This window comes from Coenobita brevimanus, chromosome 46 (genome assembly GCF_032717465.1).
Source record: "Coenobita brevimanus isolate Jiangsu-jjx chromosome 46, ASM3271746v2, whole genome shotgun sequence".
Taxonomy (NCBI): Eukaryota; Metazoa; Arthropoda; class Malacostraca; order Decapoda; family Coenobitidae; genus Coenobita; species Coenobita brevimanus.
Window position 1 is genome coordinate 1 of NC_136999.1, and position 26,670 is coordinate 26,670.

Here is a 26,670-nt window from a genome sequence, read left to right on the forward strand (position 1 = left end):
TCACTTTACTCTTCCCTACATTCACCTTTAGGTTCCGTTTCTTACACACTCTCTCAAACTCATTCACCAAGCCTTGCAGCTCCCCTTCGTCTTCACCCAACAACACAGTATCATCTGCAAACAACAGTACAGGGAGTTTCCAAACACTATCTTCTCTCACCAGGGCCACTCCAACATCCACTACCCTACCTTGTACCTCTTTTATTACCCCATCCATGTACAGATTGAACAACCATGGAGACATGACACATCCCTGTTTCAAACCAACTTTCAAAGAGAAAAATTCACTTAGTTCACCATCCACACGCACTGCAGCCTTCGCACCATCGTACATACTCTTCACAGCATTCAACAACTTCCCATCTACTCCATATATTCTTAACACTTTCCACAATCCTTGTCTATCCACCCTGTCATATGCTTTTTCCAAATCCATGAAAGCTGCATACAACTTCTTTCCCTTCTCTAGAAACTTTTCCACTAAAGATCTAAGAATGAATATCTGATCTACAACAACCTCTTCCCTTCCTAAAGCCTCCCTGTTCTTCTCCAACTAATTTCTCTGTTCTTTCTCTAACTCTGTCTATAAGTAACCTACCATACACTTTTCCTATTATACTAAGAAGACAAATGCCCCTATGATTACCACACACTTCTTTTTCCCCTTTTCCTTTGTACAAGGGAATAATTATACCTGACTTCCAATCCTCCGGGACTCTACCTTCCTCCCAGGCCAATCTGCATATCTTCCACATCCATTCTACTACTATCTCTCCCCCATGCTTCAGCATTTCACCACACACTCCATCAATTCCTGGGGCTTTCCCCGATTTAACTTTCTTCATTGCTTCCACAACTTCTATCCTACTGATTTCTTCCTGTCTTCTCACCTCCCTCCTTCTCCCAGCCATTCCCCAGCCAGTTATACTTGCATTACTTCCATCCTCTACGTTCAACAATTCCTTAAAGTGTTCTCTCCATCTGCTCACTTTTTCTCCCTTCTCCACTAGTAATCTACCATTTTTATCTTTCACTCCCCTGCTAACTTCACTTCCACCCTGTCTTACTCTTTTCACTTCTCTCCAGAACATTTTCTTACAATCCCTCCACTTTACACTCAAATTCCTTCCAAATTCCTCATCCACTCTCTTCTTACTCTCTCTTACTAATCTTTTCACCTCTCTCTTTCTTTCCACATATAACTCTCTCTTCCGCTTCTCAACTTCTTCCACGCCCCTATTTCTCATACATTCACTGTATGCTTTCTTCTTTTGTGCCACAGCCTGTTTCACCTCTTCAGTCCACCACGCTGTTCCTTGCACCCCCCTCCGTCTTCTCTTCCTTCCACACACCACATCACATTCTGCACATACTTCTTCTGTAAATATCTTACACACACCTTCCACGTCTCCCATCTGCTCCAATTCATATTTGCCCAATCGTTCCTCCACTTCTCTCTTATACTCTGCCTTTTTCTCATCCTCTTGTAACCTCTCCACTCTCCTTGCAACTACTCCTTCCTCTCGTCTTTCCCTTCTTCTATTCCTCCATCTTACTTGCATCCTAATTCTGGCCACCACCGAGTAGTGGTCAGAAAGTCCACTCCCCCAACCTCTATACACTCTTGCATCCTTTACACATCTTCGCATCCTTTCATCCACACACACATAATCAATCATTGCCTTCCTTTCATTCAGTTCACCACCCACCCTTCTCATCACTCGCCATGTATACCTGTGGATCATTTTATGCCTGAAGATGGTATTGGCTATCACCAGCCCCCTCCCAGCACAAATGTCCACTAACGCACTGCCATTCTCATCTATCTCAGCAGGCACACCCCACTCACCAACTATTCCATCCACCTTCACATTACCAACTTTACCATTCATATCACCAATCAAAAACACTCTCTCATTCCTTCCAAACTTTTCCATGCACACTTCCACATTTGTCCAGAACTCTTCTCTCACTCTTCTAGCACGATCTTGCATTGGCACATACACACACACAATCGCCCACATTTGTATTCCAACTTTCAACTTTACCCACACAATCCTTGACCCAACTGATCCATACTGTCTTATGCTCTTCTTCCATCTTTTACTCACAACTATACATACTCCTTCCTTTGCCCTCTCATTCTCATCTACTCCTGCACATATACCCCATCCATACTCCCATTCTCTCACACTTTCTCCTTTCCATTTTGTTTCAGTTATTCCACATACATCCACTTTCGCACCCTCAAGCACCTGGACAATCTCTCTCTCTTTCACCTCATCGACACAGTGAAATCAAGACCTACTGTAACGACATCTTACACTGAGATGGTTATATCGTGAACATGGGCCTCGTCTAGTTCCTATGTTGGTATGTAAACCCAAATGCTTAACATCTATCTATCTATCTATAGCCCGACGCCCTAATCCCGCAAAAGGGTGGCCGCAGAGAAAACGCCTCCAAGTCGCTCTGTCATCCACCATTTGACTACCCTCCTCCCAACTCACCCCCCCCCTCCCTCTTATACCTCTCAACTCCATCCCTCCACCTCATCCTCGGTCTACCCCTCCCTCTCCCTCCCTCCACCTCACCTACATACACCCTCTTATTTAGTCTTTCATTCTCCATTCTCTTCACATGTCCAAACCACCTCAGTGCATTTCTCCTAATCTTCTCAACCACATTCACATCCACCCCACAACGTTCCTTCACTTCTTCATTCGTCAACCTGTCCCTCCACGTCACTCCAAATGCTCCTCTCAAGCAACTCATTTCCACTGCTCTCACTCTTGACTTGTTCCCCTCTTGCAAGGTCCACGCCTCGCTTCCATACGTCAGGATAGGGATCACAATACTATCATGCAGTGACTTCTTAACTTCCATACTCACCTCCCTATTTCTCATCATTGCTTTCAGTGCACAAACAACCTTCCTTCCCTGCTGTACCCTTTCACACACTTCATCCCCCAAAGTTCCATCCTTACTCATCACACTACCCAAGTACTTGAATGCACTCACATTCTCCGTATCCTCACCAACTAACCTCACTGCACACTCTGTGACTTCATTCCCCTCGAATACCACAACTTTACTTTTGTGATGAGTAAGGATGGAGGTTTGGAGGGTGAAGTGCTTGAAAGGGTACAGCAGGGAAGAAAGGTTGCTGGTTCTTTGAAAGCAGTGAAAAGAAACAGGGAAGTGAGCATGGAAGTGAAAAAGTTACTACATGACAGCAGTGGCGGCGCCAAGGGGGGGCTTGGGGAGACTGAAGCCCCCCCAATAATGAGCCAAGCCCCCCCATCAGCCCCCCCAATATTGCCAGATTCCAAAGGCGAATTTAGGCAGAACGTCCCTTATTTGAACTTTCAATTTTGTTTTACTATTTACAAATAATACACAAAAGTTGACGAAACGAAGTGTTATAAGTTTAGGAAAAGATTCAAGACAATAGATTAAATCGTGATTATTATTTTTAACTGTTAGCATTTAGCAGATTCTGAATGATAGTAATTTCACGGAAATTACGGAAAATTTATCAGTTGACTCAACTTCTAAGGAAAACTTCCAGCCTAGTTCTAATACTAAGGGTAACTTATGTTATAATATATTCTGTGAAATTCTTGTAATTCAGATGGTTAGTTTACATATCCTATAATGAAAATGATAAGTGAAAGTAAAATACAGCATTATTTTATTAAACTACATTAGCCATTCTTTTAGTGTATTACGACTGTACGATTATTATCTCGTCTTCAGAAATATAATTGAATGTCGATTATGTCATTATTCGAGGCAGGAAGTTAATAAATTTGAATATATTTGATTAAAATGAAGTAAAAGGATTCACACTGCTATAGGGCCTACATGGTCCTAGGCTCCTAGCCCTAGCCCAGCATTAACGAATCGAGTGCACGATGAGCCATTCCTGTTCGATTCCTGTCAGCTACCAGACCAGTCTACCACGCGACGCGGTTGTGTGTAGATCTCCGAGTCTGTTGGCTGTTAATTGCTTAGTGCAGTAGACACTGAATTACTGAGCAGCTGAGCTTATTAGTTGTGGTTTTTGTCTTGCACTGATTTACAGGTATGGTGTAAGTTGATTTTTTTCTACTTAAAAATGTATATAGGCTACTATAAGATTATAAGAAGCTGTGGAAGGAAGAATAAAATAGTGTGAAAATATCTGGTCTGTTGTAATGGTAATATGCAGTTTTATGCTTCTGTGATCTGTGTGCTTGTTTATGCTGTTTTCCCTGTTTATGAAAGTAACTGATGGTGGTTTATCATATTTGATCACATAGGCCGGTTTGATCATGGAACGCTACCTGTTACCCAAGATTCCCAAGAAGAGGCTGCGAGATGATGATCCTCCTACAGACACACCTGCTGTTAATGAGGATCTGGACAGTTGTGATCGTGATTGTGAGTCTGCAGCCTTACTAGGTGAGGCTAGTGCAGAACCCCAGCCACATGAGGGCACTTCTCACACCCATGGTGAGAAACTACTACCTGGACCCAAGGACCTGAGCCAGCTTCCAGATAGTGGTCCCACCTGTCCAGACTTGAAGAGATACCCAGCCACAGAATACAGTGGCCAGTCAAGGTCATTCTACAAGAACTGGCGTGATCATCATTCGTGGCTGGAGTACTCCACGACCCTAGATGCTGCATTCTGCTTTGCATGTCGTCATTTCGGTCATGTACACTTAAGCAAATGTGAGAAGTCCTTCACCCATGACGGCTTTCGGAACTGGAAGAAGGCAACCTCATCTCTGAAGTCTCATGATAATTCAACAGGACACAAGTTCTCTATGCAAGCTTGGGCAGAGTTTAAGATGCAGAAAACAACAGGTTCTAGGATCATACATGCTTTTAATACCATGAAAAAACTGTAAAGGAAAACAGACATTACATTAGAGCAGTAATACACTTACTGCTCTACACAGCCTGCCAAAATGTTGCCCAAAGAGGTCACAAGGAAGACACTGATTCTGGCAACAAAGGTAACTTCCTGGAACTGCTGGACCTGATTTCCAGGTATGATGACATTGTCAAAAAGGAACTGAGTGGTGGTCCTGGCAATGCTAAATATACACACCACGATATCCAAAATGAACTGCTCGCCATCATAGCTTCAATAATCAGAGGGGACATCAGCAACGAGGTCCTAAAGAGCAGAGCATTTTGCCCTAATGGTGGATGAGACCAAGGATGTCAGCAAACAAGAACAGCTGTTCATTGTGGTGAGGTATCTCCACAAACAGAGCCTTCATGAGGTGTTCCTTGACTTCACAGCAGCCGAGGGTCTGGATGCAGACTCATTGCTCAACAAGATCTTGGAGACCCTGGCCAAATGTGGTATTGACCACAACGCCTGCATTGGCCAGTGCTACGATGGAGCTACAGTCATGTCAGGGCACATCAGTGGTATACAGGAGAGGTTTAGGAGAAAGGTACCACAGGCTGTGTATGTCCACTGTTATGCTCACAGGCTCAACCTTGTGCTCGTTGATTGTGTACACAATATCCAGGCTGCAGCAGAGTTTTTTGTGGCTATACAGAGTTTGTACAAGTTCTTCTCTATGTCAGTAGTACATGAAGAATTTATAAAGGTGCAAAAAGAATTAAATCCCACAAGGCAGCACATAGAGTTGAAGCAACTGTCTGACACAAGATGGACCTTCCAACATGCTGCTTGTCTGGCAGTGAAAAGAACCCTACCTGCCATAGTGACAACCTTGAAACGTCTCATGGAGGGAGACAATGCACACAGAGCCACTGAGGCAAAGGGCCTGTGCATCCTGCTAGATCAGCAATTTGTGACAATTCTGATGGCCATGGAAAAAGTGTTACTGATGACCAAACAACTGTCAAACCACCTCCAGTCACATGACCTTCAGCTGGCCTCTGCAGAGGACTTGATGCAGTCTGTCATGTCTGGACTGACAGAAATGAGGACTGAAGCTGCCTGGAAGGAGTTAGAGGAGGCTGCTGAGGATTTGTGCAAGGTAGTTGGGATACGCACTGAGACTGAGCGTCCAGGTAGACAACGATCTGCTCCCAGACACCTGGTTGAATTCATCATAACATCCAGTACAGGTCAGAGGGATGGAGCTATACCAGATGCCAGGAGAAGGACCTTCTATGCCATCATAGATAGAATGCTCAATGAGCTGAGCAGGCGATTTTCATCTGATGCCTGTAATGTTCTGATGGGTGCTGCTGCCTTGAATCCTAAGCACATTACATTTCTGAACAAAAAAGCGGTCAGGAATGGCAGCCAATTATGGAGTGGCAGAGGGTGATCTTGCAGTGAAGGTCCACCAATTGACAAGACTAATAGCTAGGAAGAGAGACAATGGCCTGGAAGTGTCCACACCACTTGAGCTCGCAGCCATGCTGGAGCCATACAAGGACGCCTTTATAGATCTGTATAAACTTGTATGCATTGCAGTGACCCTCCCTGTCACCTCAGCTGCCTGTGAGAGGAGCTTCTCATGTCTGAAACTCCTCAAGACATACTTGAGGAACAGCAGTGGAAACAACCGCACCAGCAACCTTGCTGTAATATCAATTAATTCTAGGAGGGCCAAACAGCTGAACATTGATGCCATTATAGACACATTTGCTGCCAATCACCAGAACAGGCGCATAGTTTTAAAGTAACGTGACAGTCGTTACACCTTGATTTAAAAATTCTTCTGATTCTTCAGATTGTATTAACTTCATTACACAGAATTTTTTTCTGTCATCTTAACTGCTTGCTTACACATGATGTCTAAATTAATTGAGTTAAACTTCAATCTTATGGAATAAACTGGAAATAATAAATGTTATTATGTTGCGTATACATTAATCTGAATTTCCTTGCTAGTTTTATGTCTTTCATTTGGCAGAATTTTTGATGAGATAAGAAATGTTATACATTAACACCGCAGTTTCAAAGAGTACAGGTGTCTAAAATGAACCTCAGTACATTCGGATATTATGAATATGTACATACCAATTTTCCATCAACACTTCAGTTTGATGACATTTTGTGAAGCCCCCCACATTTTACCCCAGCCCCTCCTCAGCCCCCCCAGTGAAAATTTCCTGGCGCCGCCACTGCATGACAGTATTGTGATACCAACTCTAACGTATGGAAGTGAAGCTTGGATGTTGTTGGAAGGACACAAGTCAAGAGTGAGAGCAGTGGAAATGAGTTATTTAAGAGAAGCCTGTGGAGTCACATGGAGAGACAGGCTGACGAATGAGGATATAAAGGAGCGTTGTGGTGTTGATGTGGATGTGATAGGAAGCGTTATGAGGAACACACTGAGGTGGTTTGGCCATGTGGAGAGGATGGACGGTGAAAGACTGATGAAGAGAGTGTATGTGAGTGAGGTGGAGGGGGAAGAGAGAGGGGAGGCCGAGGATGAGATGGAGGGATGGGGTGGAGAGGTATATGAGAGAGGGGGGTGTGAGTTGGGAACAGGGCAGTGAAATGGCGGGGGACAGGGCGACTTGGAGGCGATTTGTGTGTGGCCACCCCAAACGGGATTGAGGCGTCTGGCAATAGATAGATAGATAGAACTTTCAGATTCCTCCTCCTACACACTGTCCCAAATTCATTCACCAAACCTTGCAACTCTCATTCATCTTCACTCAACAATACTGTATCATCAGCAAACAGCAACACCGGAAGCTTCCAAATGGTTAACATAATGTCTGAATTAATGGCATATCTGTCACACTGATCAGAATTAAGACGTACTGTAACGATATCTTATACATGTACTTTATGGGTTAGAACAAGGACAACACAACTCTCATCTAGTTCCTATGTTGATATATAAACCCAAATATCTAAGTATGTATGGATGAACTAATGGCATACTCATCATATTTATCAGAATTAACTTATTATAAATCAATTACTTACTTACTAGGTACTGTGCTATGTAATGGAGTAGTTTTCTCAATATTCATTGTACTCACCAAAGATCCTGAGATGGGTGAAAACAGACGAGGACGGTACACACTGTCCCTGCAAGGAAAATGGAATGATTACTATAACTGCACATTATATGGCTACATAAAACTAATATTATAAATGTGGATTTCTCTCAGAATAAAGCATAAAAAATTGTCATTCCAATTTGCGAATATCTCTGCACGTACATGTTATCTCATGCATGGTGTACACTAACATTTTTTTTTTAATATATATGCTTGCCTGGTGCACGTGTGAGTGAATGTGTGAATATTTTATGTATACATGTGTGTGTGTGTGTGTGTGTGTGTGTGTGTGAGCGCATGTGTTTGCTTCGTGTTCCATGTGTTTTCTGTATCTGGTGCCCCATTATTCGTCTGTTTTATATATTTTGTTTGTGCTTTGTGTTACTGGAGCTTTATATGCTTGTATGTTTCATGTGACTAAAGGTGAACTGATTAAGAACAGTTCATTTTATAGATACGATTGCTTCTTCCGGAATACAGCAAATGTGTTCAGTTTATTTCGCTCTGTGGCCGAGTGTATAACAGCGTCGTGGAAAATACTGGAATTAGAAAAACTGTAGTAGATACAGCCTTGTGTACCAGATATCCTGCCCATGTTTCATTAGCAGATACGTTGTCCAAGTTGAATTAAATCGTCTGAAGTAAGAATAAGCTTGAAGATACGTTGCTGTACTGAAAGTCATTGAATATGCCTTGTTTTGTCTTTTCGTATGTGGCTGCCAGATAACAGACTCAGGTTCAGTCTTTCATGGCAAGCGTTAATAGATATGCTCAGTGCCTCCTACTTCCCTCTCGTGCAAAGGTGTTTATTATCTATTACACTCCTGCTACTGGTAATTTGTCAAGAGCATGTTTTTAGCTTCCTACCTCCCTCGTGCAAGGCTTTTTACTGCTGATTACACACACCATAAAGGGAGTCGCACACGTCCTGTCTGATTAAACAATGACAACTCTCTCAAATCATTCATGGTCTCCTCATAGCCTTCATCAGCCTCTGAACCACGTAGTCTCGTCTGCTTATACTTGAACTCCTCATAGTCCTCATCAGCCTAAGAACTACCTATGACTAGCATCCAGCACGGTAAATGTTTCCCTGGTGTACAGGAAACCATTTGGCTTGTCACTCAGTGTAGAGTCAACCACAGGCAGAAGGAAGGGGAAAGAATGAAGGAAAGAAAGACAGAAGAGGGGGTGTAAAGTCACCTGTAAGCAGAAGGATGAGGAAAGAATTAAGGAAAGAAAGAGAGAAGAGGATGGAAGGAAAGAAGGATGGAGGAGAGGAAAGGGCAGACCCTCGAGAGCAGCTCTACATTGAGTGAGTGGATGGTGAGCGCTCCCAACTACCACAAATAATAATAATAGTAATAATAATAAGTACTTTAATAACCCTGTCTCCTGCCATTTCACTGATCCCCCCCTCTCATATACCTCTCCATTCCTACCTTATCCTCAGTCTCCCCTTCCTTCTCCCTCAACTCCCTATGCCAAATGAGGAGGATGGTGGACCGTAGGAGAAAGGGAACTTCTGGTTTCCTGTCCAGGCAGCTGGCTGGTATTAACGTGGCAGCTGGTTGGTATTAATTTGGCTTTCTTCTCCCCCCCTGCTCCCTCTCTGTAGGCGGTTTCCATGGCTCAGTCAACTCACACACCTGAAAATATACTATACATTAGTTCTTTCCTTTCAAACCTTGATTAACAAAAGTAGCTTGTTGGCAGCAAGAACATTATCATCTGGAGACAACATGAGTTAAATAACTTGTCAATAACAAATGCATGATGTTTTCAATAATAATTCATCCATCCATCCATCATCCAATCCTACATTGCCCCATGTGGAGCATAGGAGCCCGGGGCTAGGTAACTGGTCCCGACAATTATGATGAGAGTGACCAGCCTCACTCATCCCTGAGTGGCATTACATAAGCAATCAACCCCAACCACCCCTTGGATATAAACCTTCACAGGCTCAATCCAATTGGAAAATCACAATTACCCACTAAATCACCAGGCGACAAAATTTGGTTATATGGTTTCAACCCAGCATAGTAAATGGTTTCCTGGTGCACAGGAAACCATTTGACTTGTCACTCAGTGTAGTCACCCACAGCCTGAAGGAAGGGGAAAGAATGAAGGAAAGAAAGACAGAAGAGGGAATGTAAACTCACCCGTAGGCAGAAGGACAAGGAAAGAATGAAGGAAAGAAAGACAGAAGAGAATTGAAGGAAAGAAGGATGGAGGAGAGGAAAGGGCAGACACCCGAGAACAGCGCTACATCGAGTGAGTGGATGGTGGGTGCCCCCACCTACCACAAATAATAATAATAGTAATAATAATAAATACTTTAAGAATAACGAGAACTACTCTAAGTCTCAATGGCATGCCTAATGGGCCACATCCCCACACATCATTCAAGGCCCTGAAATCCTGATACCACAACACAGGCATAACTATCCACACACAGGAGGAGGCCGTAGCACGGGCCGAACAGGGTAGTACTCCCGAGGGGAATGGGAATGCTGGTGATAGGGAGAGCTGGAGCTCCTGTTTCACTAGCTATCTAACCATCCCCCTTAGCTGACCATTTCAGTGTGACAGTAACATGGAGAGTAGACCAGCATACTCTCCCAAACATTTCCTCTAACTATCTATGCACTACACCACATGCACTTTACATTTCACACAACGTATCCCACTACGTTACAGGGGTTGGCGCCAGCAAAAGTATGTGGCCAGAAAACTTCGCCCCCGTTACCTAGTGGCAGACTTCTGGGGGGAGGCGTGGCGGGGGTTCCGCCGGCATAGATCATGGGTCCAGGGCGAGATGGGGCTCGGGCCTGTGCTAGAGGGTACAGAGCATTGCGGTTCCCAGACTGCCGCTTACGCCCAATAGAGAGGGGCTCGAACCTGGGAGTAGCGCCCCAGGAGGTTGCCCTATCAGTGGGTGTATAATGGCGGGATAGTTGCAGTGCCAAGACGCGCTTGGAGGGTGTCCCTGCAGCTGTCCTGGCAGGGTGCCCCGAGGCCACTACCACAGCCACTGGTAAGCTGGTGGGCTAGGGGTCCCATATCCATTGCCTGGACCTGGGACTGTGCAGTGAGTGGGACCTGTGCTGTGTCTGTCCCCCTTTATTAATACTGAAGATGACAAAACAAAATAAGTTTCAAAGCAAGCCTGAGGACAGTAAATCATCCATGGGGATGAGGGTGGGTTCATGGAATGAGGGAAGTTTGAGGGGAAGAGCAGGGGAAGTCGTTGAGGCATTCAGTAGGAGGTGGGTGGATGTGGCGTGTTTGCAGGAAGTCCGGTACAGGGGTGGATCAGCCAGAAAGATTGCTGGGAAGGACTGTTGCTATAAGTTGTTTTGGCAGTGGGGGACAGACGGATATGGAGGTGTTGGTGTGATGGTTGCGGAGAAATGGGTGGAATATGTTATAAATGTTTTGAGAGTAAGCGATAGGATATTGGTAGTGAAAATTCTGTTGGAAAGAAAGATAGCTGTGATTATATCGGCATATGCTCCACAGGCAGGTTTGGATGAATCAGAGAAAGATAGATTTTGGGATGATTTAATACGTGTAGTGGGTGGTATGCGGGATGATGAGATAGTGATTTTGGGAGGGGACTTAAATGGTCATGTAGGTGAAGCAGCACAAGGTTATGAAGGAGTGCATGGGGGATGTGCATATGGTCTAAGGAACGCAGAAGGGGAAAGGATACTCGAGTTTGGGGAGGCAACGGACATGATTGTGTGCAACACATATTTTAGGAAAAGAGACAGTAGGTTAATTATGTATGAGTCTGGGGGAAATAGCAGTCAGATAGATTATTTTCTGGTTAGGAGGGCCGATAGGAGGTTAGTGAGGTATGTTAAAGTTACAGGAAGTGAGGAGTGTGTGCAGCAGCACAAACTATTGATTTGTGATATGGTGCTTAAAGAACAAGTGATGAAAAAGAGGACTTATGTACCTAGGAGGAAAATATGAAAGCTGAAAAACCAAGTAGTAAGGGATGCCTTCTATAGCAAGTTGAGGAGAGTGGTGGCTGAACAGGGAGCTGTAGACAGAGGCATTAATGAACAGTACAGAGCCCTCAAGAAATATTTCTTGAGAGTTACTGATGTAACATGCGGCTGGCCAAGAGGACCACCAAGACATAAAGTAACTTGGTGGTGGGATGAGGGTGTAGAAGCTGCAATTAAGGAGAAAAGAAGGCTTTTCCGGGAATGGAAGAAGGGTGGTAGCAAAGAGGAATATTTGGCTGCCAAGTGCAGGGCTAGGAGAGAGGTATACAGGGCAAAGTCTGAGTCACAGAGACAATTACTTGATAACCTAAATCATGGGGAAAGGAAAAATATATTTAGGGTGGCAGGTCAGGTGAAGAGGGATAATCGGGATATCATAGGTGAACAGTGTGTGAAGAATGATGAAGGAAAGGTAGTGGTGAACAGTGAGGATATTAAAGATGCATGGAGAGAGCATTATAACCGGTTGTTGAATGAGGAGTTTGACTGGGACAGGGAAGGTTTGGAGCCAGCAGATCCAGTGTCTGGCCCTTGGCCTTTGATTGATACAGCTACTGTGAGTGAGGCAATAAGCAGGATGAGGGTGGGGAAGGCAGCAGGTGTGTCTGGGTTGACTGCCGAAATGTTGAAGGCCTCAGGCGATATAGGGGTGAGTTTAGTCACTGACCTGATAAACAGGATTATTTAGGAGTGTGTTGTCCCAGATGATTGGCTGAAGTGTGTAATTGTAAATGTGTATAAAGTGATGCCCTGGAAAGAGGAAATTACAGAGGTATAAAGCTTTTAGATCAGATAATGAAGGTAATGGGGAGAGTTTTAGAAGGTATGATTAGAGAAAGAGTGAATATTGATGAGATGCTGTTTGGGTTTATGCCAGGTAGGGGGACCACTGATGCCATATTCATTGTTCGACAGCTTCAGGAAAAATATATATTGGTAGGAGAAGGGATCTTTATTTCGTTTTTGTTGATTTGGAAAAGGCCTTTGACAGAGTCCCTAGAGAGGTGGCGAAGTGGGCAATGAGCTTGGCTTGGAGGAGTGGCTGGTTAGGGTGGTTATGGCTATGTATGTGGGTGCTCACACCCAGGTGAGAGTGAATGGAGATTTGAGTGATGAGTTTTCCGTGAATGCTGGTGTGCATCAGGGGTCAGTCTTGAGTCCCATGTTGTTTATCATGGTACTTGAAGCCCTTTCACGTGACTTTAGAAACGGACTACCATGGGAGTTGTTGTATGCTGATGATTTGGTGTTGATTGCAGAGAATGAAAGGGAGGTGGAGGAAAGGTTTAGGAAGTGGAGAGATGGTATGGGGCAAAAGGGTTTAAGGGTAAATGCAGATAAAACAAAAGTGATGATATCTAGGGTTGGTGGCGGTACTGTCAAAGACGAGGGAGAGTGGCCACGTGCAGTTTGCCATAAGGGCGTGGGAAGTAATTCCATCTTGTGCGGTGTGTGTGATAAATGGGTGCATAAGAGATGTAGTGGTATCAGAGGTAGACTGCGAGATAATGCTGATTTTATGTGTACGGCGTGCCGGGGTGAGCAGGTGGAGATTGTCAGACGTGAAATGATTGAACTTGCTGGTGAATCTCTTGAGTGTGTGGAAGAGTTTTGTTATTTGGGAGACATGTTGTGTGCTGGAGGTGGGGCTGGAGCTAGCTCTGTGGCTAGGGTGAGAAGTGGTTGAAAGAAGTTCAGGGAGCTCTTGCCTCTCCTGACATTGAGAGGGCTCTCCCTACGTGCTAAGGGGTCTTTGTATGCAGCATGTGTTAGGAGTGTAATGCTGTATTGCAGTGAGACCTGGGCAGTGAAGGAGGAAGACATTCGCTGGCTCAGACATACGGAAATGACAATGATTAGGTGGACGTGTAGTGCGTCCCTGCGTCCAAGGCCTGGAGGGGCTGGGTTTACAATGGAAGAGTTGAGAGGTAGGATGGGACTGGAGTGTATTGGTGTTGTGATGAGGAGAGGTAGCTTGAGGTGGTTTGGACATGTGGAGAGGATGGGGGATGATAATTGGGTGAGGAAGGTGAGAAGTGTTAATATTGGGGGTGGGGTTATGAGGGGTAGACCAAGAAAGACATGGGACGAGGTCATGAAGCGTGACCTTAGGGTTAAGGGACTGAACAGGGAGGCTGCAATGGATCGTGCAGCGTGGAGAGACGCCATTAGGTGACCAAGGCCGACACATGCAACCATGTTGGAGCCTTTAAAAACGAAAACGAAAACGAAACACATGCATTTCATAAAACCCATCCAATAATCCATCCAACTTTTCAAGTTAAATAAGTGCTGTCAACCCTCATCATGTACTCCACCATACAAATGTCATCCAATCATCATCTATTTGCTCAGCAAAAAATCTAACACACACCAAAATGAGATACTGGTCTCTGGTTTGAATAAATCTACACTATCAGTCTACATATGGCCGGATCCCTTAATCCTGTAAGGGGTGGCCACAAACAAATTGCCTCCAAGTCGACCTGTCTCCTGCCATTTCACTGATCCCCCCCTCTCATATACTTCTCCATTCCTACCTTATCCTCAGTCTCCCCTTCCTTCTCCCTCAACTCCCTATTCCAAATGAGGAGGATGGTGGACTGTAGGAGAAAGGGAACTTCTGGTTTCCTTTCCAGGCAGCTGGCTGGTATTAACGTGGCAGCTGGTTGGTATTAATTTGGCTTTCTTCTCCCCCCCTGCTCCCTCTCTGTAGGCGGTTTCCATGGCTCAGTCAACTCACACACCTGAAAATATACTATACATTAGTTCTTTCCTTTCAAACCTTGATTAACAAAAGTAGCTTGTTGGCAGCAAGAACATTATCATCTGGAGACAATATGAGTTAAATAACTTGGCAATACCAAATGCAAGATGTTTTTAATAATAATTCATCCATCCATCCATCATCCAATCCTACAATGCCCCATGTGGAGCATAGGAGCCCGGGGCTAGGTAATTGGTCCCGACATTTAAGATGAGAGTGACCAACCTCACTCATTCCTGAGTGGCATTACATAAGCAATCAACCCCAACCACCCCTTGGATATAAACCATCACCGGCTCAATCCAATTGGAACATCACAATTACCCACTAAATCACCAGGCGACAAAATTTGGTTATATGGTTACAACCCAGCATAGTAAATGGTTTCCTGGTGCACAGGAAACCATTTGACTTGTCACTCAGTGTAGTCACCCACAGGCTGAAGGAAGGGGAAAGAATGAACGTAAGAAAGACAGAAGAGGGAATGTAAAGTCACCCGTAGGCAGAAGGACAAGGAAAGAATGAAGGAAAGAAAGACAGAAGACAATAGAAGGAAAGAAGGATGGAGGAGAGGAAAGGGCAGACACCCGAGAACAGCACTACATCGAGTGAGTGGATGGTGAGCGCCTCCACCTACCACAAATAATAATAATAGTAATAATAATAATAACTACTTTAAGAATAACGAGAACTACTCTAAGTCTCAATGGCATGCCTAATGGGCCACATCCCCACATATCATTCAGGCCCCTGAAATCCTGATACCACAACACAGGCATAACTATCCACACACATGCATTTCATAAAAACCATCCAATAATCCATCCAACTTTTCAAGTTAAATAAGTGCTGTCAACCCTCATCATGTACTCCCCCATACAAATGTCATCCAATCATCATCTATCTGCTCAGCAAAAAATCAAACACACACCAAAATGAGATACTGGTCTCTGGTTTGAATAAATCTACACTACCTGTCTACCTATAGCAGGAAGCCTTAATCCTGTAAGGGGTGGCCACAAACAAATTGCCTCCAAGTCACCCTGTCTCCTGCCATTTCACTGCTCCCCCCCCCTCTCATATACCTCTCCATTCCTACCTTATCCTCAGTCTCCCCTTTCTTCTCCCTCAACTCCCTATGCCAAATGAGGAGGATGGTGGACCGTAGGAGAAGGGGAACTTCTGGTTTCCTGTCCAGGCAGCTGGCTGGTTACGTGGCAGCTGGTTGGTATTAATTTGGCTTTCTTCTCCCCCCCTGCTCCCTCTCTGTAGGCGGTTTCCATGGCTCAGTCAACTCACACACCTGAAAATATACTATACATTAGTTCTTTCCTTTCAAACCTTGATTAACAAAAGTAGCTTGTTGGCAGCAAGAACATTATCATCTGGAGACAACATGAGTTAAATAACTTGGCAATACCAAATGCAAGATGTTTTTAATAATAATTCATCCATCTATCCATCATCCAATCCTACATTGCCCCATGTGGAGCATAGGAGCCCAGGGCTAGGCAACTGGTCCCGACATTTAAGATGAGAGTGACCAGCCTCACTCATTCCTGAGTGGCATTACATAAGCAATCAACCCCAACCACCCCTTGGATATAAACCTTCACCGGCTCAATCCAATTGGAACATCACAATTACCCACTAACCCACCAGGCGCCAAAATCTGGTTATATGGTTACAACCCAGCATAGTAAATGGTTTCCTGATACAGACATAATTTCCATCAGTAACCTTCAGAATGACACCAAGGTGTAATGTACAAAATAATTCGCTATGGAAAAGGTGTTAGGAAATCTCAAGTCACATATAATATGGCCCAAAACCTTATGACATCTAACCTTCAATCCGATGACCTAACAGTAATGAGGGGGATATGAAGACTAAAGCTCACCCTTTCAATTAGGAAAGGTTGCTTCCTAAATGAATAAAACTGCTTGTCGGTATCCACACTATAATGAACCCCTTCAATACGATGTCTACTAGATTTAATTATTGCAACTACCAGGAGATTTTATTCAACTTATGACATCTCAAAACTCTTCACCTTAAGTGGAACTGCCGAGACAGACAAAGAAAGAGACAGACAAAGAAAGAGACAGACGGAAGCAGAGACTAACAGAGAGACAGAGGCACAGGCAGAGGATGATTTAGAGGAAGAGAGATTGGATCAGTTGCAAGGACAGGGAAAACTGAGGAGAGGAAATCAGGTAAGGAGAAGGGTAGAAAGACCGAGAGAGAGACTGAGACAGAGAGCAGGAGGCAGAGACAGAGAACATGATGCAGAGGTGAGTGCATGCAACTGAATGAGGTAAACGTGAGAGGATGCGGGGTTTGGAAGTGGACGAAATGGAACGATTCTTTCAGTCCAAAATGGAAGAGGCTGAAAGAGTGCGCATGATGGGAGCAAGAAAGAGGAAGGAGAAAATAAGTTACTTAATGACCAAGTGTAAGATGGTGAATTGAAGTAGGAAATGCAAATGTGGAAGACAGGAAGACAAAAGATTATTAATGAGAAGCAGTGGAAAATAGTGATTTGAAAGCAGGAAATGCATACATGGAAGGCAAGACAATGCTTGATAGTGTCCTGGTACCAACACAGACGTCAGGCAGTGAAATCTGAACAGTGATAGCGAGGTAAACAAAGAATATTTACACTCCCACTATATTTTGCATTCTGAAGTAAGGCGAAGAGCTGTGAAATACAACACTTTCTGTTTAAATTTTAACAATTGAACAGAAGACAGAGCTGTGAAATAACTATGCACCTCACATTTCAAGAAATATATTATATTTAAACTTTTTTTTTAGCATAAACATATATTTTGGCTACTCAGAACTATCATACACGCTGAAATGTATGGGAATATATTGTTTGGTTTCAGTTTCATGGATGGGAGAGAGTTCGTTACCTTTCTGTTTGATTTAGTTCAGGAAGACAGCTGTTCAGGAGAGGAGCATAAACACCCCAAAAGGGAGAGAGAGAGAGAGAGAGAGAGAGAGAGAGAGTATATATTTTTCCTTATAGAAAACATCTCACACACCCGAAACACACACACATACACACTCAAACAGACAGACACACACACAAACTCATACTTGTATACCGAACCGGCGAAACTTTGACTGTTACACCCGTAGACTTTCAGAGAGCATAATTTCTTATATAGCGATTTTATGGGCGACCGAAAGTTAGGTTAGGTCACTTTGGGCAGGGTTTGGTCTGATTAGATAATTTTTGGTTGGGTTGGGTTCAGATCGACTAGACATAGACGGATTAGGTTAGATTGCTTTAGAATAGGTCGGATTTGGTATGTTTTAGGTTGGGTTCTATTGGGTTGGGTTAGGCTGGGTTAGGTTCGGTTGGATTAGGTTATTTCATTCTTGACTGGGTTTCGTTAGGTCGGGTATGGTATGGTTAAGTGAGACTGGATAGGATTTCGTAGGGTTAGATGCGGTTAGGCTGCGTCAGAATTGGTTAGGTTAGGTATGGGGAAGTTACGTGAGATAGAGAGGTTAAATACAATTAGACTGGGTTAGGTGAGGTTAAGTTAGATTAGTTTGGGTTATTTAAGGTTGAATTACGTCATTCGAGGTTAGGCAGTGTTCAGTTCGAGCAAATATGGATAAGTTAGGCAAGACTGGCTTAAAACAAGACTCAGAAAGCGTTATAAACACAACCCCCTCCTCCCATCTGATTCTGTGACCTACGTTTTGGCTTCAGTCTTTCCCTATTTCACTCTCTCGTAAAAGTCTTGGTCCCTGTCGAAACGCCTAAATATACTGCAATGTCAAAGTGGTTTATGCATTGCGGTCTTTTGTTGGTCGGTCCATCCAAAGTCAAGTATCGCGGAGGTGGACGTGGTTGTGTGTGTGTGTGTGTGTGTGTGTGTGTGTGTGTGTGTGTGTGTGTGTGTGTGTGTGTGTGTGTGTACTTGAGTAATGCCCACATGCACACACAAATGCCTGGACAGTAGTGTGTGTGTGTATGTATTAAAAAAAAAAAATGGATAGACAGAGAGGGAGGCGGGGTGAGTCAGCATCCATGTTCTTGAGTATCCCAAGCGTTTTAAGCCAAATTACATGCGCTGGGGAGACAGTTGGACTTTGCACCTTACGTCAGGGATCCATAAGGCCTATTTTCCCTCATCCAGGTAGGTGTTGGTATAAGGGAAAAATTACCCTTCAGTCACCGACCCTTAAGGATCGGGATGGGGCCACTGGGGGTAGTTCCACTCTATAAACTTTATCCAAAAACAAGCACCTTTTCCATGCCCTCTTTCTTCTTTCCTTATCCATCCGTTCCTTCCTTTCCCCCCTTCCTTCCTAACCTCCTTTCCTCGCTACCTCCGCCCTTCCTTCCTTCTTTTCGTCTCCACCTTCCCTTTCCTTCCTTCCTACCTTCCTTCCTTTCTTCTCTACCATCTCCTTCCTTCCTTCATTCATTCACTCATTCATATCCTACTTCCCTCCCTCCCACCCTCCCTTTTTCCCTTCCTTCCTCGCCACCACGGCAGGATGCAAGAGGCAGCCACTTTTCCCTGCGTGTGGTTGTAAACGTGGGCGATAATCTGTATTTATAAGGTAAGTCTTCCCCTGAGGCGGCTTATAGGGACTCACCGATATTGGAAGGAGAGGGACTGGAGGCAAAGTGATGGACGAGATGCGTGTGAAGGAAGAGACGGAGAGAAAAAGTGACCAACAAGATGAGGGGAAGAAGAAAGGAGTGTTGGAGGAAAGAGGGAAGAAAGGACGGGGGGGGGGGGAAGTGGGTGAGGAGATGAAATAAAGAGGAAGGATAAACGAAGTGAAGAGAAAAAGAGATGAAACTATAGCCTGCAAGACAAAGTGCTGGGAGGTGGGGTTGCCATGCCCGTACAAAAAAAAGTTTCATTTCCAGTCCTACACTCCTATCAGTTTCAGTTGCATTATCTGACAGGCGGGGAACTAGGGGTCAAAAACCAATCTTCCTCTTCCCCATGGATAGCATTATATTCCTACAGGTATATATCTTCATACTTAAGTCTTTCTATTAATTTAAGGTCTGGCCACAGTAAAAAGAAAGCAAAGTCTAACCAGATTGTAAAATTATATGACCAATCTCTCTCTCTCTCTCTCTCTCCTGTTTTGTAAGGCAACCATCAACTAATTTCCTCTCCTCCTCTTCCTCCTGCTTCTCTGCCGTCCATCATCGGTTTCTCTCTCTCTCCCTTTTTATCACCCATTATTTTCTCCTTCATCCATTTGCATCCCTCGCATTATCCCCTCATTTGTTCCCCTAATCTCTCTCTTCTCTAATCTCTGTCTCTGTCTGTTTGCCCGTCTGTCTTTCTGTCTATTTTTCTACATTGTTACTCTCCCCCACCTCCTATTCTCACATCCCTCCCACCCCCCACCTCTCTCTCTCTCTCTCTCTCTCTCTCTAACACGTCTATATTTTGAATTAGGGAAGCAAATGGCTAAACTGAGTGTTGTACTTTGTAGGCAAACCTAAACCTCTTACATACACATCTCTCTCTCTCTCTCTCTCTCTCTCTCTCTCTTAACTGCCTTAACAGAAACGAACTGTAATATTCCTCATACTAATGACGGACTGATATAGACAGATAAATACTGAGAGAGAGAGAGAGAGAGAGAGAGAGAGAGAGAGAGAGAGAGGAACAGAAGCACAGCCGGCAAAAGAGCAAGAAGATGAAAGGCCTTGGAAAAGACTATGAATTATGGATACCTGGAATGAATACCGCGATGATGAATGAATGTGATATGAATGTTGTGGAAATTTATGATATTGAAGGAATGTTAAGTCAATGTTGCAATGTTGTGATGTGGAGGGAATGTTGTGATGTGGAGGAAATGTTGTGATGTGGAGGAAATGTTGTGATGTGGAGGGAACGTTGTGATGTGGAGGGAATGTTGTGATGTAGAGGGAACGTTATGATGTGGAGGCAATGTTATGATGTGGAGGGAATGTTGTGATGTGGAGGGAATGTTGTGATGTGGAGGGAATGTTGTGATGTGGAGGGAATGTTGTGATGTGGAGGGAATGTTGTGATGTAGAGGGAACGTTATGATGTAGAGGGAACGTTATGATGTGGAGGGAATGTTGTGATGTGGAGGGAATGTTGTGATGTGGAGGGAATGTTGTGATGTGGAGGGAATGTTGTGATGTGGAGGGAATGTTATGATGTGGAGGCAATGTTATGATGTGGAGGCAATGTTGTGATGTGGAGGCAATGTTGTGATGTGGAGGGAATGTTGTGATGTGGAAGGAATGTTGTGAGGGAATGTTGTGATGTGGAGGTAATGTTGTGATGTGGAGAGATTTCAACTTAATGCCATTCCCTTATTCCCCTCTTTTTCACATGCTTGCCTTCTATACACATCCTCTCTCTCTCTCTCTCTCTCTCTCTCTCTCTCTCTCTCTCTCTCTCTCTCTCTTTAATCCCTCCACCCCCGTGTCTTTCCTCCACTCAGCACAAGTCCATTACGACATCTTTAACGGAGTAATTGTGATCCACTATGATTCTCTCTCTCAGACCACGGAGCTAAGCAGACGTGCTGACCTACCACTCTGTCTAGTACTCACACTCACGAGTTTGAGCAATGAATATTTATGTGCTTCAAACACTGATATCTACTCAAGATAAGGCATATCAAGGCGCACTGGAAATTTTCATGAAGTAAATGAAAAACTGCAAGCATTCCAAGTAACGGTGAATGAACTCACTAAAAGCTTGGAGTTCAAGCAAGGAGAAGTAGCGGACTTGCAACACCAAACAAAGCAGTTGGAAAATGATAAGAAAGGCAAAGAAACCTTGATCAAGAAATTGACAGATGATCTAAATGCAAGTGAGAAAGTAATTCAAGAACTAGAAGAACGCTGCAATTACCAAGACGATTATAGTCGCCGAAATAATATCAAAATAACTAGCCTAGAGGAAAGTCAAGAAGGTGAAACCTGGGAACAGTCCACCGTTCATGTCTGGAAGTTGTTGGAAGAAAGGCTTCAATTACCCAAGATCAACCTGGAGCGGGTTCACCGAGTTGGACGACGACATGACAACAAGCCTCGGCCAATTATAGCCCGCTTCTTAAGATTCAGTGATCGTGAGGCGGTGCTCCGGAAGGCAGCAAAACTACGAGGTACAGGAATTTACATAAATGAAGATCTACGTCCAGCCTCGCAAGAAATAAGAAGAACGAAGTTACCCTTACTCATGCCGGCCAGGAGTGAAGGAAAAATAGCATATTTCAATCACACTAAACTAGTCATCAAGGAAAGACCGGTAACGAGCAGGAACGATGGTCCGAATGGTGGTGCTGTTGCTCGCCGTAGTCCTGGTGCTGGCGTTGGTGCAGAGGGAATCATCACTGGTGCCTCGCTTAGTGCAGGTGGCAGTAGAAGTGCTGGTGATCCTGGTGCTGGTGCAGGCTCCTTCATTGCTGATGGAGCAGTCGCTGGTGGTAGCACTGGTGTTGGTGAACGGACTGGTGGTGTTGGTGAGGCAGTTGTCACTCGCACAACCAGTATGGAGGGAGCAAAAGGCGCCACCGGTACTGCTGATGCTGCTGATATACCAGGTGTTGATGGACGTGCTCCTTCGGGCAAGGAGTATGCTACCAGAAAGAATACAAGAGTATCTAAGAAATAAGTAGCTAAGTAACAGTTACCTGGACATTTTTTTTCCTTTAATTTTTTTTTTTTTTTTGCATGTTAGATAACAGTAATTTTTTTTTCATTTTATAGTCTTAATGATGCAGAGCTTGTTAGGCTGTCGACATAATTACCATAACTATCCTCTAACAGTCATCGATAAAATGATGTTTAATCCATTTCAGTACAACGAAAGTGACAAAGTAGACAATAACTTGACTGATTATGAATCAGATGAACTTACATGTAACTACTACTTTTCTGATTCTGATTTAAGGTTAAAACTTACTGATACCAGCCTCAAGTTGCTGTCATATAATATCAACAGTGTTCCACTACATTTGGAATCATTATTTGACCATTGCTTAGATTCTCTAGAGATTAAATTTGACATTATTGGATTATGTGAAACAAGATTAACTGGTGTTTTATATGTTATGTATTTGTGTGTGTGTGTGTGTGTGTGTGTGTGTGTGTGTGTGTGTGTGTGTGTGTGTGTGTGTGTGTGTATATATATATATATATATATATATATATATATATATATATATATATATATGTATGTATTTTTTTTCTTTTTAGCTCAGTCACGAATGCTCCTTACTTAACTATTGCATGAGGTCCGTAAGAGAGTCTCGACTCATCGGACCTATATGTGCGTATATGTAAAGTTTTCCAATATTGTACTATCTGTTGTGGACAACAAAAAAAATCAATAAAATCTCTCTCTCTCTCTCTCAATTCTTCTTCATTTCTTGAATCCTTCTCTCCCTCACTCCATCTAACCAATCCTTCCTCCCTCTCCTTCCCATCTCTTCAGATATCTTCCCTCCCTCCACTTCACTCTCCTTTCCTCCACTCTACTTCTCTGCACTTCTTCTCCCTCTCTCACTTCTCCTTTCTTTCCTTCCTTCTTCTTCATTCTACTTATTCTTTCCAACTCTTCATCTTTCCCTCCCACACGTTCCTTCCCTCCATTCCTCTTTCTTTTCCCCCTTCTCTCCTTCCCAACCTTCTCCTTCCTTCCCTCCTCTTCAGCTTTCTCCATCCTTCCTTCCCTCCTCTTCAACTTTCTCCTCCTTCCTTCCCTCCATCTTCCTCCAACCTCCCTCCACTTCCTCTCCCTCCTCCACCCCGCCTCAGTGAACCAGCTGGAGCAACAATACGTGAGGAATAAATTTCTGGCGCTGTCACCCCAACACTCCAGATTACAGTCCAGAGAGCCAACACCCCCGTTACACAGGCCAGGCGTCACCCAGGCTGGCAAGTATATAGGCCAGGAATCATATAAGGTGCCAGGTATATAGGGCAGCAGCGTCATGAGGTCAAGTTACGTTACAGGATGGAGCTGCAGGGCATGGTACTGCAGGTGTGTATAGGGCAGAGGGTTGATGCTATATAGGGCAGGAGTATCACACGGTTGGGTTATGCAGGGTCAAGTTACGTCTAGTGCTGTTACGTATGGTCCAGTTACGCGGGTGTTGTTACAAAGGACTGAATTACATAGGGTACGAGGTATATAGGGTGTGAGGGATACCACGTACAGGAGGCGTGACATAGGATATAACAATATGACACGTCACATAGGGTAGAATCATACAGGGCAGTATTACATACGTTAGAATCATATAGGACAAGGTTTCATAGGGTGGAATTATACAGGACAGAGTTATATAAGGCAAACGTAGGGCACGGTAATATAAACCCGTTACAAAGACGCATCGCGACAAACGGGACCCTCATCACACAGGACACACGTCACACAGCATACATAATACACAGCTCCCGTCACAAGTATGGCTGAGTCACATACTGTAGGGCAAACATATAATATAAACCCAGTCATAAACAGACTCTTTACCACACTTTTCATATAAGGCAGCTATACAGGGTAGAGTCAAAGGGCAAGGGACACATAGGGGAGTAATAAAACAGGGTAGAGTCCAAGGCAAAAGACACACAGGGCTGAATTACATATGGGAAACGTGCAATAAACCCCAGGTCACAACTAAACCCTCCATCACAAGTATGATATTGGACATTTGTCACACAGGGTAGGGTCACACAGGCCTTATATAGGCTGCCATAGGCCACCCTCACGTCCATCCCTACGGTTATGAAGGCCACGGATCAGATCTATTGCATTTCCTCCCTTTTTCTTTCTCTTCAATTCTCCGCTTTTTCTCCCCTTTTCTCCCCTCTCCTCATTTACTCCCCTCTCCTCATTTACTCCTTTCCTCCGTCTTCCATTACCTAGCTTTTCTTTCTTGCTCATACTTTTTCCCTCCACTCTATTATCTGGTTTCTTCTACCTCCCCGCTTTCTGTGTGTGTGTGTGTGTGTGTGTGTGTGTGTGTGTGTGTGTGTGTGTGTGTGTGTGTGTGTGTGCATCCACCATTTTTACGGACTGAACAGTATAGGCCAACAAATACTGTATATTCTCTCTTATTTGTACAGTACAAGGATAAACAGAAATATACCACTACCATAGTACCCCCAACCTAGCTATATATATAAAAAATGGAGATAATGCAATAAATAAATAAAAAAAACGCAAGGAAAATAAATGCAATAAATATATACATGAAAATAGTGCATTATTCCCTTCCCTTAAGAAATGAGCCCAAAGTGAAGTAAAAATAAACAGCTGGAGGGCCAACGGCAGTGAGGGTATGTGGAGCGGCTCGGGTGTCTTGAAGAGCAAACGTCAGCGAAAGAAACTTTAATTATCAAACTTCATGCTCTTAGTTCTCAAGGTAAAGGCCGCCCCACCGCAAATATTACACACTCCTAAAATAGCTAAAAGAAACTGTTTATAGAAAGTCTTAGGCAATATGAAAAATTAAAATTAATGTTTTTATGCCGTATACGTTGATTCATTTCATCATTTTCCCCATACGTAACTTCTAAACAACTAGAATAAATCGCCAACATAAATCGATGATAAGTGCAAGAAATTATCACTCAGGTTCACATGACTCATTCCTATGCTTAGTAAAATCGTCTAGTGTTTGTCACAGTTTTACGTATTGTACATCACCTTCATCTACCTGCGTTATCAGACTCCATCTACCATCTTTATCATTAATCATCTACGACAATCAGTGTAAATATTAACACTGATGACGGCGCAATTAAATACCAAAGAAGGCATTTAAATCACCAAGCATTTACCGTAGACTCGCTACATCATCCCATGAATTTTACAACATCTATTACTAAACTGCATAAGTGAGCAGATTTAAGAGAAAAATTACTTAGATGCATTATTTACCTTGAAATCCTTTAATGAGAAATTAATTTATTTAAGAGTTGTCAGAAAAGCCATATTTCACCAGCAACAAACACAACTGCATAACAGCACACAGGAGGGGGAGGCTGAGGAGGGGGAGGGTGGTGATCGGATGGCTGGCTTGCATTGAATCTTCCATATTCTTCTCCATAAAATCAAGTGAGTTTCGTTACACTGCACAACATTTCTGTCTTGAGATACTGAATAATGTGTGGTATGTTAATTTTTATCAAATACACTCTCGCAACAAATCATATCAAACTTATACTCAGATGCAAAGGAATCGAACATTTAAAGAGATCGTCACAACATTCGCAGCACAATATACTGTTCGCTGCTATTTTTCAATGAACTTCACCGACGTGTGTATTATTTATATATACAAACCTTTACTGTTAACACGACCTGAAATAGTGGAAATTAATCAGACTGAATTAAAGCAGATGTTAAAAAATGCGGCAACATTTCCGAGCGACCACTCGACCACCTCAAGGTCGGTGCATTTGTTATTTAACTCCGGCTAACATTACACGATTTTATTCGGCTGAGAGTGAGTCATGGCAGCCTGAGAGTGGTGATTGTAGACTGGCTGACTTAAAACTCAAGGGAAGAAAATAAGAAAAAAAAAATAGAATGTAATCGGTAATGGCAATGAAGCAAACCAACCCTTCATTACAATGACGTCTTGTTTGGGCTTATTCTTGCTGCCGCCATGCTATTTTGTTCAGTTCAGGGAAACCTTTTGTACTGAAGGGGTTAATGAAGCTGTATCTGACACTTTAAATGAAAGTTTAAGCTGTGTAAAATCGCCGGAAGGTAGCAAGAATAAAGTGAAAAATACGTCACCGGACTGAAGGGGTAGACTATCAAATAACAGACAAATAATGGATGGATACGAGATCATATGGAGCTTCATTAAAATGAA

The 26,670-nt window shown here is 43.5% G+C and overlaps 1 protein-coding gene across 1 annotated transcript; it reads left to right on the plus strand.

Moving 5' to 3' along the window:
- The first annotated feature begins 5,195 nt into the window (after nucleotides 1-5,195).
- On the plus strand, nucleotides 5,196-6,308 carry LOC145398783 (zinc finger MYM-type protein 1-like). Its single transcript, XM_080271592.1, has one exon. It carries the CDS (start codon nucleotides 5,196-5,198, stop codon nucleotides 6,306-6,308), a length of 1,113 nt encoding a protein of 370 aa, XP_080127718.1.
- The last annotated feature ends 20,362 nt before the right edge of the window (nucleotides 6,309-26,670 follow it).

Excerpts from the sequence above, each read along its gene's own strand:
- LOC145398783 (XM_080271592.1), top strand. The coding sequence starts at position 5,196 with ATGGTGGATGAGACCAAGGATGTCAGCAAACAAGAACAGCTGTTCATT.